General features: G+C 39.0%; 3 protein-coding genes across 5 annotated transcripts in view; 1 reads left to right on the top strand and 2 right to left on the bottom strand.

Annotated features, from left to right (window-relative positions):
• Positions 1–2,573, bottom strand: part of tinagl1 (tubulointerstitial nephritis antigen-like 1) — a 38,374-nt gene extending 35,801 nt beyond the window's left edge. The window contains exons 1-3 of one of the 2 annotated variants that reach the window (XM_055053716.1): positions 2,458–2,573; positions 2,322–2,347; positions 1,632–1,758 (exon numbers count right to left, since the gene is read on the bottom strand). The gene's annotated coding sequence lies outside the window, so the exon portion shown is untranslated. Of the gene's footprint in view, positions 1–1,631; positions 1,759–2,321 lie in introns of both variants that reach the window. The other variant, XM_055053715.1, reaches the window with a different exon arrangement.
• cfap300 (cilia and flagella associated protein 300) lies at positions 2,546–5,132 on the top strand. The gene is made up of 7 exons (XM_055053717.1): positions 2,546–2,829; positions 2,903–2,984; positions 3,205–3,274; positions 3,369–3,526; positions 3,617–3,789; positions 4,564–4,630; positions 4,758–5,132. Exons 1-7 carry the CDS (start codon positions 2,720–2,722, stop codon positions 4,887–4,889), a joined length of 792 nt encoding a protein of 263 aa, XP_054909692.1. The 5' UTR covers positions 2,546–2,719; the 3' UTR covers positions 4,890–5,132.
• A 221-nt stretch (positions 5,133–5,353) lies between these two features.
• LOC129374982 (potassium voltage-gated channel subfamily KQT member 4) overlaps positions 5,354–18,237 on the bottom strand; it is a 51,581-nt gene continuing 38,697 nt past the window's right edge. For both annotated transcript variants that reach the window (XM_055053713.1, XM_055053712.1), the window contains 5 exons: positions 16,862–17,091; positions 16,687–16,786; positions 10,748–10,879; positions 9,719–9,857; positions 5,354–9,340 (listed from right to left, as the gene is read on the bottom strand). In XM_055053713.1, the coding sequence (XP_054909688.1) occupies positions 9,137–9,340; positions 9,719–9,857; positions 10,748–10,879; positions 16,687–16,786; positions 16,862–17,091 (805 nt within the window). In that variant the 3' untranslated portion in view covers positions 5,354–9,136. The remainder of the gene's footprint in view (positions 9,341–9,718; positions 9,858–10,747; positions 10,880–16,686; positions 16,787–16,861; positions 17,092–18,237) is intronic.

Genomic DNA, 18,237 nt, shown 5'->3' on the forward strand with positions numbered 1-18,237 from the left:
AGATTTGATGTTAAGAAGGATGGAGAAAAATACAGGGCAATTCTGGGAAGAAAAACTGCGAGAGCCTGGATTAGATGTGAGATTAGTGCAGAAGTTTACCTTCCAATAGGACAAAAACCTTAAATATAAATCTACAGCTACATTAGAATAGTAAAGATTGAAGCATATTTTTGTGTTAGCATGATTCAGTTGAAGTCCAGGAATAAATCCAATTGAGAATCTAAAATAGGACTTGAAAATTTATGTTTTTGAAAAGTGCGCATCATTCTCCCACCACTTCACAATTCTGCACCACTTTGTGTTAATCAAACACACAAACCCCAATACAACACATTGACCTTTGTGGGTACCACATGCCAAAATGTGGAAAGGTTCAAGGATACAAAGGTATAAATACTTTGGGAAGGCACCATATTTGCATATAGATACACCTGAAACCAAAAGACCTTGAATGTTGTTGTGTCTTTTTAGCAATCTAGTATCTTGCTGTTGTGGAATAACCGTCTTCCTCACAGAGACTTTATCTTTAATTGGCACAGGTGGATATGCATCAAGGCAGCAACCATTTCACATTTAATGTTTTCCAAATGCAATTTTAAAGATAAAATGTAAAAAGTACCTAGGAAGGAATGTGTAACAAGTTACTTGTGTAACAAGCATGATGTTCATGCTAGTCCATGCCTGCTCATTTGTTGAGAAAACAACTTTTCTTACTTTAAGGGTTTTAATCAGATTATTCAAAAATAACTGAACAGCCAGCAAATATGATTGACTTTTATTAATAGACCAGTTAAATGTTTTCTGTAAATGTTTCTCTTGCTTTTGTAAAAAGTTTGAATTGCATGATCACAGTGTCAATGACAATCTGTGTCTAAACTTGTCTTTTTAGTATTTATGAGATGCCTCCATCATGCAACTGTTATGAAAAGGCAAAACACTACAACGAAGATGGAAAGAACTCCATACCTGTCAACAAATCTGAACAGGCAGAATGGAAAGATATTATCATAGTTTGCAATCATGGTCCAATATTTCTCTCAAGATTTCTGACCTTTGTCTGCCATACTACCTGCCAGGTTTCCATTTAGTCTATGATGGGTCTAAAAAGCAAGTCCCTTGAAGCAATCAGCAGAAAATGAAAATATATTTTAAATGCACCTGACCTGTTATGCTATGTTATGTTTTGTCATATTCTGGCTTCAGAATCTCATTCTGTCTCTTGGCTGTCACAGTTAATAATCCTTGTGTTTTCTTTGTCATTACAGCAATACATTGTGGCACTCCAATTACCATCACTATCTTAGAGCTGTGTTATTAGAGTACTGTTGTGGTTTGAACAGTTGCATCATGTTATCACAGTTACATCACTGTGCAGTTTATTACATAGTTCTGTTCACATGGGAAAGTTGAACTGAACTAATTTTTGACCACATGCCGAGACTGAAGGCCAAGAAACCGGATTTCATCTAAATCCTGAGCAATTCTGCCATGTAACTATTACTGGTATGTCTCAGACTCATGTTATTTGGTGAAAGAAAATCAGATTCACCCCAAACATGGCACAGACAGTATTGCTTTCCCTGTATAGCATCCATATACAAACATCCATTGTAATACAAAAACACACTTACAGTATGGTGACTTCAGGGTTTCCCCTCAGCAGATCGTTTTGGCTCCCTTCATCTGGAATATTGAAGCTCAGGAAGTCCTATCACTGGAATGTGCAACAAAACAATTCCAGATCTCCCTCTTGGAAAACTGGAATGATAGGAATGACACAAGTATTTAAGCAGGAGTAAATTAAACATGTGTAGGGGTCTCTATAAACTTCCTAGAGGATGTTATGCATGAAGTGAAATAAAACATTTTCCAATCCTGCACAAAACTAATTGGATCTAATAAGAATTGGACAAAACTAGACAACAGATTCCACCATGCCATTATTTATTAAACAAATGTGAAGTCAATATGCACAAAAGGTGCACTTACATGCACTTGAATAATGATTACCAGCAAGAGTAACTCCCTCCATTAACTCAAGAAATGTCTCAAATGCTCACTTAGTGAACATTAAAAAAATGTACAAAATGCTTTTAAACCAGTTCACATTTTCTGAAACTCAGATTCATAGCAGGTCTTTTCATAATCATCTGGTCTTTCTCCCACATATCTTCCACGAGCAGAAAAAAATAAAAATCAGTGGTCAGCTTTGTGCTTTCTAACAGGATTTATGAGCTGATTAGGAAATCTTCGAAGCACCATAACATGATGTCGTAACATGAGAGAAAACTCAGAAAGAACAGCGTAAGAAAAATATTTACCTTTTGAAGCAAATAAATGTCGCCATCTGGTGGTCAAAAAGAAAAAGCTTAAGACGTTCAGATGAAAACAAAGAAAACGTTTCAAATAAAAAATACCAAACAACATGTGATAAATACGTCGTCGTAGATACATTACCGTTGACCTAAAATAAATTATATTAGTGTCATCTGAAGGGGAAAATAAAGATGTAGTTCACGCAGGACGTCACCAACCGTCCGTTACCAAGGCAACAGCTACTCGAGACAAACTCGCGTCCCTAAAAGATTGAACGAGAAAAAACGCGAATTGGAATTAACGTATTGGCACCGAGTAAAACTCAGGATTAAGTCTACTACCTGTTAGCTAAAACAGCTCTAAAGTTTCTGTTGTTTTTATACATTTCTGGGCGAAACTCACAATGGCAGGAGACGACAGCGGGTTTGAGCAGACCTTCTCTTTCAGTCCTCTTCCTGCCAAGAGCTTCTCTTTCCAGGAAGATAAGAACACCTTGACGCTGTTGATGAAATGGTGACGTAAAAGTAGAGCCAACTTTCTCCCGCTTGTCCTGGTGTGTTGTTTCTCATTGTGTGGCTTCATTCAGGTCGATGCTGGGGAGGCTCTCGGCTCAGACTTACAGCTTTGACAGCAACTTCCATCCTTACAGCTGCGAAACGTTTGCTTTGGTGAGACATGCTCTAGTATTGTGTTTACTGTCAGATATGTATTTTATTGTAAAATAGCGTTTCTTTATTTTTATGTAATGTTTTACAATTTTCACATAAAAATGCCATACTTCTTCAGACTCAAAAAAGCAAATCTTCAAAAATGAGGTGTTCTCAATTTTGTTCGTCATTTTTTTGTCTAAACTGAATGCATTTGATGTTCCCTTCCATTGTTTCTCAGTGTTTCTTCAAAGACCCTCAGGTGATTGCCAGTCTAAGAAATATGGAGGCCGGAGTCTGCATGCCTCTTGGTATGTCATCCCCTAGAGATCCTTTTATCAATGACAGCTGGAAATTGATGTCATCTGTTCTTGACGAAGGCTAATACACTGATGTGTGTTGTAGAGAGGCCAGTAGTGTCTGTCAGCACAGAGCTTGTGCCCTGCACTAAGATCTCCATGGAGTTGTTTGATCCGATCTACTCTTGCGGCATCCTGAGGCCCTCTGGTCATGTAGTTAAATGCTTTCATGATGTCCACCCTGACTATGATGAACTTCGGCAGGTGATCCCCTCTTTTTTTTTTACTCCCTCTGCCTGTTTGCATCTATTTCATTTCTGAGTTTAAGTTCAAGGCTTTTTTTGCCCCTTCCAGATGTTACAGGAAGAGGACTCTGAGCACTACTATGTTGTTGGGAGGATGGAGCGGGAGGAGTTTTTGTTTCGCCTTTTCAAGCACCTGTGTCTTGGCGGAGAACTCTGTCAGTATGAAGACACCATCGACCCCTACATCAGCACCACAAAGAAAATATACAAAGACCTGATAAGGTGAGCTGTTGCACAAGACTTCAACTTATAAAGAAAAAGAAGGTTAACTAAACTCTTCTCTAGGATTCTGGTCTCAAGGTATTCCAACGTTGTAAATTGTGAATGCCCTTAAAACCAGAAAATAATGTTGATCCTGTGATCTAGTCTTTCATGAAATCCCAGAGAAAATCTTTAAATTAATTTAAATCAGAACTGCCTGTCCCCTCCTTATTGCTGTGATTTGCCAGTTTTCATAGTAACCTAAAAGACAAATTAATCTGCTTGGAAATATTAAATCTAGTTATGGATGCACAGGAGTCTGAGTTCCTACACATTTTCAATGTCAAAACCCCATACTTTTCCAAACTAAGTGTCCAGAATTGCTCTGTCACTTATTTGTATTTTAAAAATACAAAAAAAAAAAAGGCAGAACTGAAGCTTAATATGGTGCCTGCAAAAAAATCAGCTGTGAAGAAGGAAGGAAAGAAAAAAGAATTAAGCAATAGGTGACCAAATGAATGAATGGTAGGATAGGGATTCTACAAACAAATATATAGCTTGGTGATTGGAAAACAAACATATGGATCTGCATCTATGCATCTAATTTCTTACATTTCTCCACCTATAAATATCATTTGTGCAGGAACCACTGATTCAAAAGGGTCACGCTGTACAGTGTTGTTTTAACTCTGTGTTAAACCCTTAAAATTGTGAAACCCAAATGTGTTTTTTACTCAAGGTTTTTCTATTGTTAGGACCTCCTTATGATCCATTCCTTTGTTATTTACTTTGTAGTGTGCAAAAGGACGCAGAAACAAAGAAGATCGGTGTGGTGTCCACCGTACTCAAAGTATGTGCCTATGTAAGTGAGCAGTTCACATAAAATTTAGGTCTGAAAACCAAAAGAAACCTCCACACTGAATATCATTACAGCTGGAGCCATTCAAGAAAATGGCAAAAACATTTTCTGCATTGATTTTGTTCTTCAGGATGAGTCTGGCCAATGTTTTCCTGGGACACGGGAGGAGGAGCAGACCTTTGCCTATTTAATAGTGGATCCTGTCAAACGAAATGTGACTTTGCTCTACCACATCTACGGAGTGGGAAAAATGTCACTGTAGGAGCTGGGAAGGGAAGACAAATCTGACATTCTGACCAGCTGCAGAATTAATTGTTGCTTGGTCAAAAACACTATCTAGATCTTCGATTTCTGGTTTTGGTAATTATACTATTGAGACTATTGTGTCTTGAAAAAGTGTTAAAACCTTTTCAGTGCCTTAACAGGAATTGTGAAAAATAGCTGTAGGTCATATGTTTTATTTAGATTGAGTTGAGCAACTAAAATAAATACAAATATGAACCAATTTCCTTCATAATAATGAAATTATTTGTGTTAGAAAATCCAATATGATTAATATTTATCAACATCCACATGTTATCACTTACCCATTATGTGACAATATGTAGAAAGCTTTGGAAGGTACAGTAGTAACTCACTGAAAACTTTCAAAAGTAGTTTGTTGTTGTGTATTAAACCATAGTTCAATGTATCATAATGTGAAGAACAAAGACACCCAGAGCAACAAACAGTCCAAAGAGCTTTATTGAAACAAATAAATTAATAAGTTAGTTTTCTAAAAATTTCTTCTCAGCAGAAACACATTTTTTGTACCTCTTTAAAAGATCAAATATAGGTTAGATTAGAAAACAAACCAACGTTGCATTTTGTTCAACTGCCCCACCATTTGGACTTGGAAGACTTTGTATTGAATTTGTGTTTTACTTATTGCTTGTTCAGTTCGTGCTTTATTCTAACAGCAGCTCCAAAACCTACAGTAGGAAAGCAGCTAAAAGATTAATGAGGTGGAATGTCAAATGGCAGCAAGTCAGTGAAAAGATGGACGGATGATAGGGACGTCACTAACAGATAAGAGAACGTGCAGATTGGTTCATGCATAGCATTCAGTCAGTTGGACAGTCACTAACTGTTTCTCCTAATCAGGTTTCTAAACTAGCGCCCCCTAGAGGCCTCAGAGGTAGTTGAGTGGAAGCCAATCTTATCTAATGTGACATGCTTGTGACAGCACACATGCCTGCAGAGATTCCTGTGTTGACACAAAATGTCCGTGCCTCCAGCTTCCACATCTAAAGGGTGTTAAGATACTGTATGGGTTTCTATGGAGGTACGGTGATATGCTGACGATACAGTAATATTCTCAGAAAATTACAGTAGTTGTAAAGGATAAAATTTTTACAACTAATTTTTTTTTTCGTTAAATGTTATGCAAAAAAAAAAAAGTTTTTAAAAAAGCATTCTTTCGTGTGATTTCAGACTTCTTCCAAGCTTTTTTTTATTGTTTTAAGTAGGAGATAGAAAGGCTCACCACACCTTTCACGGAATAAGAAGAAACAAGGCACAGGTTATTTGCTTTTATCTTCTTTCTGGAACACATTTTTGTGTGTTTGTTTTTTTTCTAATACGGTGGCCACATTAGGAACAACATGCAATAAAGTGATCTTCCATTAATTATCATGAATAACAGTGTCGTTCATGGTAACACTGTCTCTACTAAACAGGGATTTCTGCAGTAATTCAGTCCCTAGAAATAAAGCTATCCAAGTATTTCCTACGGAAATAAGTAGAAAACTTGGATGGTGCCTAAAACAATTTCTAGCGTCAAGAGCCATTGGAGCAGAAATAGATCTGAACAGGCCAAGCAATGAAGTACATTCACTGTTTAAAAGTCTCACTTAAATGGAAAAGTGGAGCACCTGAGTCAGCTGGACGTGACTGGAGATGGAAGACTTAATCACTGGACAAAAACAATGAAGGATTTTTTTTTTTTTTTTTTTTTTGCAGCTGTCGCAGGCAGGAAATATGAACATACACTCAAAACGACATCCATGTTCAAGATCAATGAGTCTGTGGGTCACTTCAGTTCTGAAAAAATATCAACACAAATCCTAAATTTATGTCAGCAAACACAAAACTTTAAGAAACAACATGTTTTGTCAAATTAAACACATTGGAATAGGAAATAGGCTAAATTAAACAACAAAATGGCGTTCCAATTATGAAGCGCTTTCGTTGTTTCTGTTTGTCTGCATGTAACATTTTAATGATCAACTGCACATCCTTTTGTTATGAAGCATCTTAATGGAACATGCATTAATGATAATCTGAAATTCATGCATTAGACCTGGATTTCTTGAGCATCATTCATTGTTTAAAACTGTGCTTGTGCTGTCTTTAAGTGCATGTGACATCTGATACAGGAACAAGAATAAAAAACTGCCCTTGTGACACAGAGGTTGTGAGGTATTACCCGACTTGAGGCCAGATATGAGTGACAAAAAGCAGTGCAGAGAACTGCTTTCAGCATAGTCCGTCTAAATTCATATGGCGGATCTAAGTTTTATCTGTCAGAATTTTTTTAATTGAAGTTCTGTATAACTTAACAATGAGCCAATGTCTTACTGAAAGGAATAATTTATTCTCTTGCTGTCTTTGTTTTGGGTAAATACAGACTTGCAGGACCCAGAGACTGTAGCTAATGCTATTTTGAAAGGGGATTGAAACCAAAATTGTCTTCTAGCATTTTAAAGGCTCATACCTTTAATGCATCAGAGCAGTTTGGAGATGCAGCACACAAATATCTCTAGATTTGTGACCTCTTGCTCAAAATAAGGTTCAGGTCACTTCAAAGTATCCTGGCTGGTCTTTAGATCCAGTCAAAATAACAAAAATTCCAAAACATGGAAGGAATGTGACCCTAATGAAGGCTACAAGCTGAAATGTGTTGCCTTGCAAATAAAGTTGTTTCCTAGTAGTTCAAGTGTTGCTGGAGTCTTCCCCTCACAAGAATGTGACCCTGCCAGCTTGTTTTGCTGGAAAAGTTAGATGAATGCCAGACAGAATGTCACGATTTCCTATAAATAGAACTGAAATCAAAAGTTTAATAAAAGTTGGTTATTTAACTTAACAAATTTAGAAAACCACAGAAGCTTTAAATACATTTATGATTAATCATGACTTCAAATGTTGGTTGTTGGCAATGTTAAACCGTAAATTTTTTAAAAAATGGAATTATGTTTTTAATATTTATAGTTGTTTGAACTAAAATTAATATAATAAGTCAGAACTTATTTAATATTTTCCAGGAAAGAAAATTATTTTGTTTTCCTTAAATATACAGCAGATATAAATGTTGCCATTTAGTAATAGACATGTAGCCCCTGGGTCCAAAGAACTGGATTTAAACCAAAAGACACCAAGAGAACCGGGACCCGACAGATATATTAACCTTTTGTTATGTTTTTACAGAACTCCTCCACAAAAATTCTGGACCATCTCTTGAAAAGCAAGTCTGATGAATAAATATGGCAGGATTATGGGCTGCAAGACAGAGACTTTCAGAAGTTTTGTTTTTAAAGTAAAAGTGTACGTCACTAAAATGGTTGTAGTTTGCACAGTAGTCTGGAAAAATTGGTGAAAAAAAAGAGATTTGAGAATTACAACGGACCACCACAGCTCTATTAAATCCTACATAATCCTCAACACAATGGCAGCTGAGCTGGAAACAATGTGTGTGTCTTTTTTTTTTTTTTTTTTTTTTTTGCTGTTGGGCTTGTCAGAGACCAGATTTCCTTAAGAGGAAATACATGTGAAAACAAACAACAATTTACACTAAGGTATAGTTCAATCCACAGTCAATCCAGCACGTCATTTCCACTCTGTTCTAATGTGAAACGTTTGGGTGATTAACGTCGGATCTGGAAAACAAAATTTCTCTTGCTGGGTGGGACCGGTGCCGGTGCAGCTGATCCAGGTCCAACTGTGTTTGTCCTTCAGGTGTCGATGGCTCTTGTTCTCATATTGCCGTTTCTCTTGAACAAAGAAACAGCTACATTCATCACAGCATAAAAAACTGTGTTGTCACCCTAATGTCGGAATGGGAACGCTCTTCAACAACTTTCAGTCGATTGAAGTGCCCAAGGAAAAATAAAGCCAGACAAAGAGGAAAGAGATGATTCCTCCAGATATCTGCAAAAGGTCCCTCCACAGTCTGTCTACAGTTAAAGTTTTAAAGTAGGTTTAGATATACAGCATGATGTGAGTGGGTGAGACTGCTTCAGTAGTCAAGTACTTTCCTCATCCAGTGAGTTGAGAGGCGTGTGCGGTAAGCAGCTTTGGCTGAGGCTCCTAGTCAGCTGGAGCCACCTAGTGGCCAATGTCGGAGACTTGAGATGGGAGGGGAAATCATAACAGATCTGGATTAAAGGGGAGGTTTGGTATGCTCGGCTACTCAGACAGAGGACTCAGCCTTAGGAGGACATACTGTAAAGGGTTAGTGTCTGTGTCCCATTGTCATTCCAAGTTCCCACTATCAGACTGGGAGATATTTAGTGTGTTAGCAGATGGGAAGAGGTCTCTGTGGTCCGTGGGACTGTGGTAGTCAGACGTCAAGTCAGGGTCCAGGAGGGAGGACAGCGTGACGTGGGAGGAGCCTTTCTTCAAGCACTGGGAGTAGAAGTTGAGCATGAGGTCCAACTTGTTTTCTATAGACTGTACCTAAAGAGAGACACACCAACACTGGACTGTGAGATGTCAGCTGCTTTATAACCTTTCTGACTGGTTAGTTGGTCACCCTTTCACACAGCTCCGTTAGCTGTTTCCATTAGTCCGTATAACTGCACAAACTGGAATTACAAAAAAAGGTTTACGTAATGGAAACACCCCAAAGACAAATAAAACCAGTTTTTTGTTAAAAGGTAAATTAGTGACTGTTTCAAAGTTATTGTACTTCACGAAAGTTCAATGGAAGAACTTTTCTCGCATCACACAAGTCACGCGATCAACATCCGGAAGTGATGACGTCGATGCATGTTTTTAATGCAAACATTTGTAATGGAAACACAGCCGCACTCTTCAAATGTCATCTTCTGGTACCTGTTTCTCCACTTTGACCACACGGCCCATCATGCTGAGCTCGTCCAGTGGGTCCAGTTCCGGAGGCGTCTTCTCTCCTTTTTCAGGTCGCATTTTTTTATCAGACTGAACACCTCCTCGCCCAATTATCTGATCCACCCTATTGCACAAATGAAAGGGGGTCCAGTAAGTACTATGAAGATTGAACATTTCACATTGCGCTTCTTTTTTAAATTTCTTACTTTACCACACGCTTTCGTTCTCACCAAAGTTACAATTTCTAAAGTCCAAACTTATGGACGACGTTCGACTACTCCATTCTATGTTCTCTGCATAATGTAAATAGTTTTTAGTGCCTTCTCTGTCATAGTCAAGAAAAAAGTAACCAGCAATCTTGACTATCAGACCAATTTAATTCTAACACCTAACTCTATCTAAATTTTTTTTGTACACGGAATAATAAAATGTGCTGCAGTTACGCAGAATAAGACACAAATTGACTACATATCAAAATTTTCTGTCATTTAATTAGTTTTACCCTTGCTGAAAGCAATAAAGAGTGTTAAACTCAAAATTAAAAAAATTTAAGTTTTGGAAAATTAGGTTGATCAGTTGGTAGAAATGCAAAATATAAGACTGTTTATTAAAATTAACTTTTATTCCAAACAAAGCAGTGTGTCTTAGTCAATGTAGCTGCAAAATTTAAAGATGTTCCCCATTTTCATTAAAGGCATCCGGCTTGGCTTGGGGGAATTAATACTTTTGTACTGCAAATAGTAAACCCCTGTGTTTACTATTTACTGTATGTTTTTGCTAAATGAACATATATAATATAACAATTACGGTGTTATATTTCATCTACAGTTGCTTTGAGCTATTTTAGGAGTGTGTAAAAAACAAAGGATTTATTCAATCCTGGCATACAAAATTAGAAAATATATTATGCTTATTTTTATTATTTGGCAGAAAACGTATCATGAGATTAATGTCTTGTTTTTTTACAGATTGTGAAGAAGCAGATGAGTGTTTGTGACATAAAGATGAAGGTACCTCATCTGCAAGCTCTTGATGCGGCCCAGCATGTCCAGGTGTCCTGCAGAGTACTGCTCTATGACGTCTTTCACATCATATGGACGCAGCATCTCCTTAAACTTCCTCTTCGCCACTAGAAACTTCAGAATCCTACACACACAAACACAACACTCTTCCTGTTATTACCTTTCTGCGTAGAGTTTAAAACCGCACGGGAAAGCGCATAGAAGCACCGTAAACCTTTGGAAAAATGCATAAGCAGGAGGCTATCAAACAATGCAGCTCACCCCGACAATAACAAGATTAATTAAAGTCAGCATGACCTTATCATTCACAAGCAGGCCCATAAAGAAAGCAGTCACAAACCTACTAAACCATGTGGATATATTGAGCCGCTCAGCGCCCCAAAGACATTTTCTTGTCGGGATTTGCTGTTTCAGCAATTAGCACAGTTCCACGGATAGGATAACACACACACACCTCTATTCTACCCCCAGTTTCTGCTCTTTTGTCATTGTGACAGCTGCGTTGGAGCCACTGGTGGACCACAGCTGCTCCTGCTCCCGGGTGCACACAGCTCATAATCACCACCCACACCCGAGTGTGGGGGAGTCGCACCCACGATTGTTAACCCTACACCACTGTACCAGGTGAACACATCCACTGACAACATCCCCTGGCAGCGGTTCTGCTTAAAGGTCATGCATGAGGGAGTTGAGCCTGTAACAGAGATAAAAAGAGGAAAAAATGTGAAGAAAAGTTTAAAGATGTCTGCACCTGGTTTCATGTGTTGCCTGTTACCTCTGCTCCCTTTTATTCTGTTTGCCAGGAAGGCTGGCTGTGCAACACAATGTGTCAAAAGAAGCTTTAACTGACGCAATAAACACAATAAGCAGTGGTTTCTTTTTCCAGTGGTTGGCTATGCAAGTGATGGAAAGAAAAGAGTTTCAGCATAAAAAAGGATAAAGTTTTATTTATCAGCAGGAACTCCTGTCTCTGAGTTGCGACAATAAAACACAATGAAATCATTGTGTTTTATTTAAATGTATCAACACATTTTATGAGAAAGTGGTGCATTATTTTGAAATTAAAGGAAAGTTGCGAACCTAACAAGACCTGGCTGTCCGTCCTAAACTGACGAGGATGACGCAGTCAAGAGCTCGATATTATTGAGTCACAATGTGTGAACACATTTTAGCTCTTTGAATGAGGAGGACGAGTGAAGATGAGAAGAATGTTTGAGTAAAGCAGGGAAGTGAGTGGAAAGGAGAAGGACTGGATGGTGACCTGGTGCCGTAATGGCCGTCAGCGCAGTCCCCCTTCTCCTCACGCAGCACTCTGCTTCTTGATGACTTATGCGTTTGGAGTATTTTTGCAAGCACTCTTTTCTTAATTTGCAAGTAGGCACAGTTTTTTTTTTTTTTTTTTCTTGCCAGGGCGGGCCTCAGGTGTGGGTTAAGAAAAAGGTTGAAAGGGAATGAGGGTTTTTTTTTGTATCCTCCGGGGGTTTCTTCAAATTGCTGACTTCTCCTTCCTGGTCACTAAAATGGCTTTAATAACACGGAGTCAGGTTTCAGCGCCCCCACCCTCATCCAGACAATTTCCAGTCACTGCACGGCACAGTTGGCACGGCTAACTTAAAGACATAATCGCTTCTCGGTGCTAGGAAGTTGAGATGTAAAAACACGGTGATGACTGGGGAGAGAGGAAGTGTCAGCTGTGGCCCAAAATGCTTGCAAAGCCACTGCAAACATTTCTGCAATTCAGCAAAGGTGATTCCCAGATAGTCTCCAATGGCAGGTTTTATCTGGGAATTGAAAATGACTGTTTTGCTGACATGAACCCAAGGTGGGCCAAGACGGATGAGCCACTGCAGGAGTAGGCCTGGATCTTTCTGGATATAACTATGCGCCTGCTAAGTGACAAAACCCAGCCCACGAGGTGAAGTAGATGTATAACAGATTAATATCAAGCATAAAAATAATAAGGTCTTAAAAATATTACACCTGAAAGCCACAACAACAAATGACATCAGATCACTATAAATGGAAACCATGTCCAAACTATTTATCTATTAAAGCAGGCACTTCATCAAAGACTGCAAGCTTGCAAGAATGTTGTTAAGCAGTATCACAGTTTTGCACGTGGGGAGTTACAGAAGAGAAGCACACAGGCTTTGTTTTCTCCTCTCCTCTCTCCATACATACCCAGCACCATACACATTTATTCAGGCAGCCTGGCACTGATAAACCACATGCATCTAAAATGAAGTCTCAGCACTAAAGCCTTTCTGTGTTTCCCGGACATCAATCATGAGCCGTGCTGAGATGTTGCACATGTACCTGTGTGCTAACACAGTGAAAACACCTGCTGTTTACGCACCTGCACTATCTTTAGGAACTCCTCCCCCGTCTATTGTCTGCAGCACATAGCAGCTGAGGTCAGAGTTATCTGCTGAGTCAAGCACAAACCTGAGAGGACAGTGCCTTGGCCTATCAGTGGCATCAGACTGTCACACAGAAACACACGGTGGCGCACGCCTGAAGTAGGAATCACACATCTGAAGGACCGCTTAGCCAAACGCAGTTTGAATTTAGCGCCAAAACAAGTCAAATGAAGCATGGGGAGCTCAAACCTCAGGAACCCATGAAAGACAAAAAGAGTTGTCCTTAGACAACCATGGAGAGATTTTGAAAACATCAGGTTTTTAAAATCGTGCTTATGATTCTAAGTCAGATTTATGTTTTTACTTTGACTGGACCATTTTGTCACGGTCCAAATCCAAGTCCTTCCACTGTAGCTCTGGCTCACTAATGTCCTCTAAAAAAAACCTATAAGACCTTCACAGCTTCACACCGACACTAAATTTGACACAAGTATACTCCATTTGCTATTTAGGTTACTTCTGAACATCTAAGCAAGGAGGAACTTCTTAATTTTATTGAAGGTCATCAGAGTAAAGGGGGTAAAATACAGAGGTCCATTGAGGCACAATTTGTTCCACCATTCTCTTGGAGCAAGAACATCCTGAGATCAAATCCTGGCACAGTTAGTAGAAATGGTAAAGTTCAAAATAATTTCTTCAATTTGGCAAAAAAAAAAAAAGAAATTACACTCTGTTGTTTTGGTTTTTGGCTTTTTCAAAAAAGTGGAGATGGAAACTTTTTGACAAATAAACTCCACTTCACAAATGTGCTCCTTTATATTATTCAGTCACATAAAATCCCAATAACATACATTTATCTCCATAAATGTAGCATAATAGAAAAAAGTGAACTGCAGCTCTTAAAGAAGATTTTACAAAACCAAATTCTTACAAGAATGTTTTAAATTAAATGCCGTGATCAGATCCCATTTAAGAAAATATCCTCATAAAAATATTCATGTGCAAGGTCGTTTCTTCCAAGGGCATCATCATGTTGCAAATATAGAACTCCATAGACAGCATCACGCTACCTTGAGAAATGCAGTCAGGCTCCAGTGCTGACATCAGGGACCAGGAAACAGAGGTATTATAAACTGCTTTCATCAACCCCCCCAGGAGTACGGCCCAGCAACAGCACCAGATGTTTGCTAGCAATTGTAGTTTTTCTGCCACCATCAGTGAAAAAACTTCATACAGGTAATCTGAGTGTGTGTGGGTGTGCGTGTGTGTGTGAATGTGTAGGGATGGATGCTGGGCCCACACTGCTGCTTGAGAACTTCTTAGAATTTTCTGTTTCATGGAACAAAAAAAACAATAAAAAATACATCATCAGCTACAGATTAGGACAAGATAAGCATATTAATTAATTTTTTTTCTGGGAAAATTGTTTAATATGATGGGGAAAGAACATGACTCATGTGAGTTAGTAGCTAATTTGAATGCTAAACCAGATCAATTTTAAGTGTGTTTCAATTTTCATTTACAATTTCTGTATGAATGAGAAAAAAAGAGATTCTCAAACATGATACAAAAGATACAATTACAGAGCCCAACTTATTAGTAAAACGCCACACAAAGCAGGTGATCGTCTTTGCGTCAAAATCGCAAATACAAATTAAAGAGTCCTTCAGAAGAGCGTATGAAGCTGCTCTTGTATTCATGAATGTTTCGTGTAAATGCTTTGAAGGACTTGCTGCAGCATTCACATGTGAGTGCACACGCCGAGCAAGCAAACATTAATGCTTTCTGTATTGGCTTTGCATGCAGATTCTCTGGAACAAGTTGGAAAAATGAGTGTTTCTAAAAGAAGAAACACTCAAGAGCAACAGCTGACGTACATACAAATGAAGACATACACAGCAGAAACCGTTGAAAAGTTAATATTCGTCTGTCAGATCCTACTGCCACTACCACCACTGGAAAAACAGCTATACAATACAATGTGGTCCAGTATAAAAAGAAGAAAAGAGGACTCAACACTCATTGTAGACACAAACTGAGTTAAACTAACACCATCCATCCATCGTCTACTCCTGCTTCAAGAAGAATAAAGATGGCCAGAGCACATGCAAAACAAAATCATTGACGTAATTAAATCTGAAAGAATCACAAAACCAACATCAGTTATCTTACAGCTGAATAACAATGTTTTTATTGAAAACTTTGCCTTAATGTGAACACATCTAAGCACGAGGTGGCATAATTTTACATTTTGCTGGATGCAATGGTACTAACCTATTAGAAAAAAATTTAAATATGCATTTCTCTGCATAAGGCACATGTTATGTAAGAACATCCTCCAGTGAAATAATATTCTTAGAGAACATCAGAGTTTGTCCAGGAGTGCTTCCATTACAGGAAGAGATAACACAATGTCAGAAACTGACTTAAATATCACAAAAGCCCTTAATCACCTTTTGTAAGAGTTGTCCTTGTCAGAACTGTACATAATAATGTGTCTCGGTTTAGTCGTATTGTATTATGATCCATCTAGATTGGGTTTTTACCTGTGTCTCTGTGTATTCATGTAAATGTTCCTTATAGGCCACCATATCGCAGAACCTCACACATGACCAGCCAAGCTGAGTAATAAGGTCACATGGGGAATCTTACCGTGCAGAAAGCTTCAGTTTCCCTCCTCAAGTGGATATTTCTGCTTGATCAGCCAAATCTGCATGATTTAAAGACATAGCTTGCCTTTTAATGTCAACTACAGTGTGCACTGTGCTCTCCTGGCCCGCATACACAAGCACACATCGTCCAATATGGGCGGCTTTATTATCTCCATGAGTAAAACATGACTAAGCGTTTGCTTAGTCATGATTCTTCAACACTTGTTTCCCCCAAAACTTTCTGCAGGATCCCTGATGGACAATACTTCCACCCAACATGCTTGAAGCTGCTACTGAACTGTGGAGCTCCTTCAATGGCAGACCGCTACATCCTAGGTGCACAGAGCCGTGGTATCGCAGATCCTTCCTCCCAAAGGCCGTTATAACTTTATAACCCTCAGCACTCCCAACAAACTCTAGAAGTGTTTAAAATCGCTGCTGCTATTCCCAGTTTTTCATGTTTCAAGTAACATTCCTGCTGTCATTAGTGTGTCTCTGTTTGCACAGTTTTTATTTTCCCTTCTTGTAAGTAATTTGTTGGGGTTTTTAATACAGAAATACACAACGACTTTAATTAAATGAGTTACAACTAAATGTCAATTCCCTTTGGGAACAATTCAAATTTGTTTTTTAATTTTAATGCACATTTCTTTGGATCAAAGTATGTATTTTTAATAAGTGCTTCATTAATAAGTGTTGTACACTATGTTATACTTCTGTTTTGATGTATATTTTTTATTTTTGTGTAAATCTATATTACCTATATATGCTTTGATTGCCTGTCACTTTGCTGCTGTTCAACCTTAATTTCCCCACTAAAGGAAGCTAAGGGCTATTTCTCTTCTAGTCTATTCTACTGTAACTCTCAGATTAGGTCATCCTTCATCATGAATATGATGAAAGATGGTGAAAGAACCCACCTTACAGCTCGTATGAGCGTCTTCACAGCTGGAATCACCTCCTCCATGGCCACATCGCAGTATGACTTGTCTTCCACGCTTTCCTCTCCAACCCCTTCCACTGAAGTCCAAGAAGTAAAGAAGACGATTGGCAACATTCTTGTGAGCTCTGGCGAAATGTGTCATTTCTGCTCACCATCAACAGGTGGCCGTGGCTTGAGGCGAAGGGAGGTGCGGAAGCGCGTGCGGTCGTTAAAGCTCCAGCTCTTTTGGACCTTTCCGGGGCTGGTGGCTTCAGGGACGTTCTCCTGGCTCGGGGAGCACCGGACGCCGGAGCCTGGGGGCAACGGTGAAGCCTTGTTCCGGATGGTTTGGGATGAACGAGAGTTGTTTATCCGGATCCGATCCCGGAAGCCCATTTTACTGCTAACAGTGAAGTTAAAATAGTTCAATACAAGGACATGCACTGATATTTTTGGGAAATGATAGCCATCAAATTTGAGCTTTTTAGTGTAGATTCTCAGCCATCCAGGAAATGGAGGTTCTTAGTGCTTGATTAGAAGACAACAGGCTTTTCTTTTCTAGTTCCTTAAATATGTTTTGCCTCTCACCCGAAAGGTTTTCACATTTCTGATCATAGATAGAAAACGATAAACCCATCAGCAATCCCAGCTCTGAAAGATTAGGACTTCTTATTAATGACCAGAATCAAAGAAACATTTGGGTGAGAGGTGAGACTTCTTGAAGAAATAAACGATTTCAGCTTTCTTCTATTCAAGCCAGTACATTTCTGGGTTTGGTTGCGTTGCCACAAACCATCATTAAAGTATTAATACACCATGTTATTGGGAGGGACATGGAAAAGAGCAGGATGGAAACCTAACTTTGTTAGGAAAGAGTTAGTAGAAAAAGAGGTAACAAAAAAACTTGGCCTCTTGAAGCATCAGGCATCGCATGAGGAAACAGAAAAAAACAAGAACGCAGCAAAGATTTACATTTTGTCAGTGAAGGACAGAGTAGCTGAAGTACAGAGGAACTGTGTGCAATATTTACTGATTCTGCCCTAAGGACTGGCCTGTTGTTACTGTCTTTGCACCCGAATCAGCAAAATAAAACTAAAGCCTTGCTACGGTGCTGGAGCAGCAAAAAAGATTGTCCTGCAAAAATCACAGAAACCACCTTAATCCCTTCAGCAGACCTTATGGGCATCAAAACATTCGCTTCAAAGGGCAGCAATACAAAAGGCATTTCACTGAGCACTCGGTACCACTCACCACAAGCCGAGTCAGGGAGCTATCTGGGGTCAACTGCTTACAGGAGAAAAGCTATTTGGCAGGCAGGCGCTACAAAAGATCGACTCCCTAATGCTGCTGGTAGAGCATGCTCTTGTGGAGATCTCCCACTTAGAGGTTACGTTCTATCACGGATCCATAGGCAGCGCAACTGTCATGCACCGCAGAGCAGTTCCAGCCAAGTCGTTCACTCCCGCATCTTTTCAGATGATATACTCTTTGTCTTATGTGTGATACACATAATCCAGCTATTTAAAATAAAATTCAAATAGCAGGAGTA

This window comes from Poeciliopsis prolifica, unplaced genomic scaffold (assembly GCF_027474105.1).
Source record: "Poeciliopsis prolifica strain line A6 unplaced genomic scaffold, Auburn_PproV2 SCAFFOLD038, whole genome shotgun sequence".
NCBI lineage: Eukaryota > Metazoa > Chordata > Actinopteri > Cyprinodontiformes > Poeciliidae > Poeciliopsis > Poeciliopsis prolifica.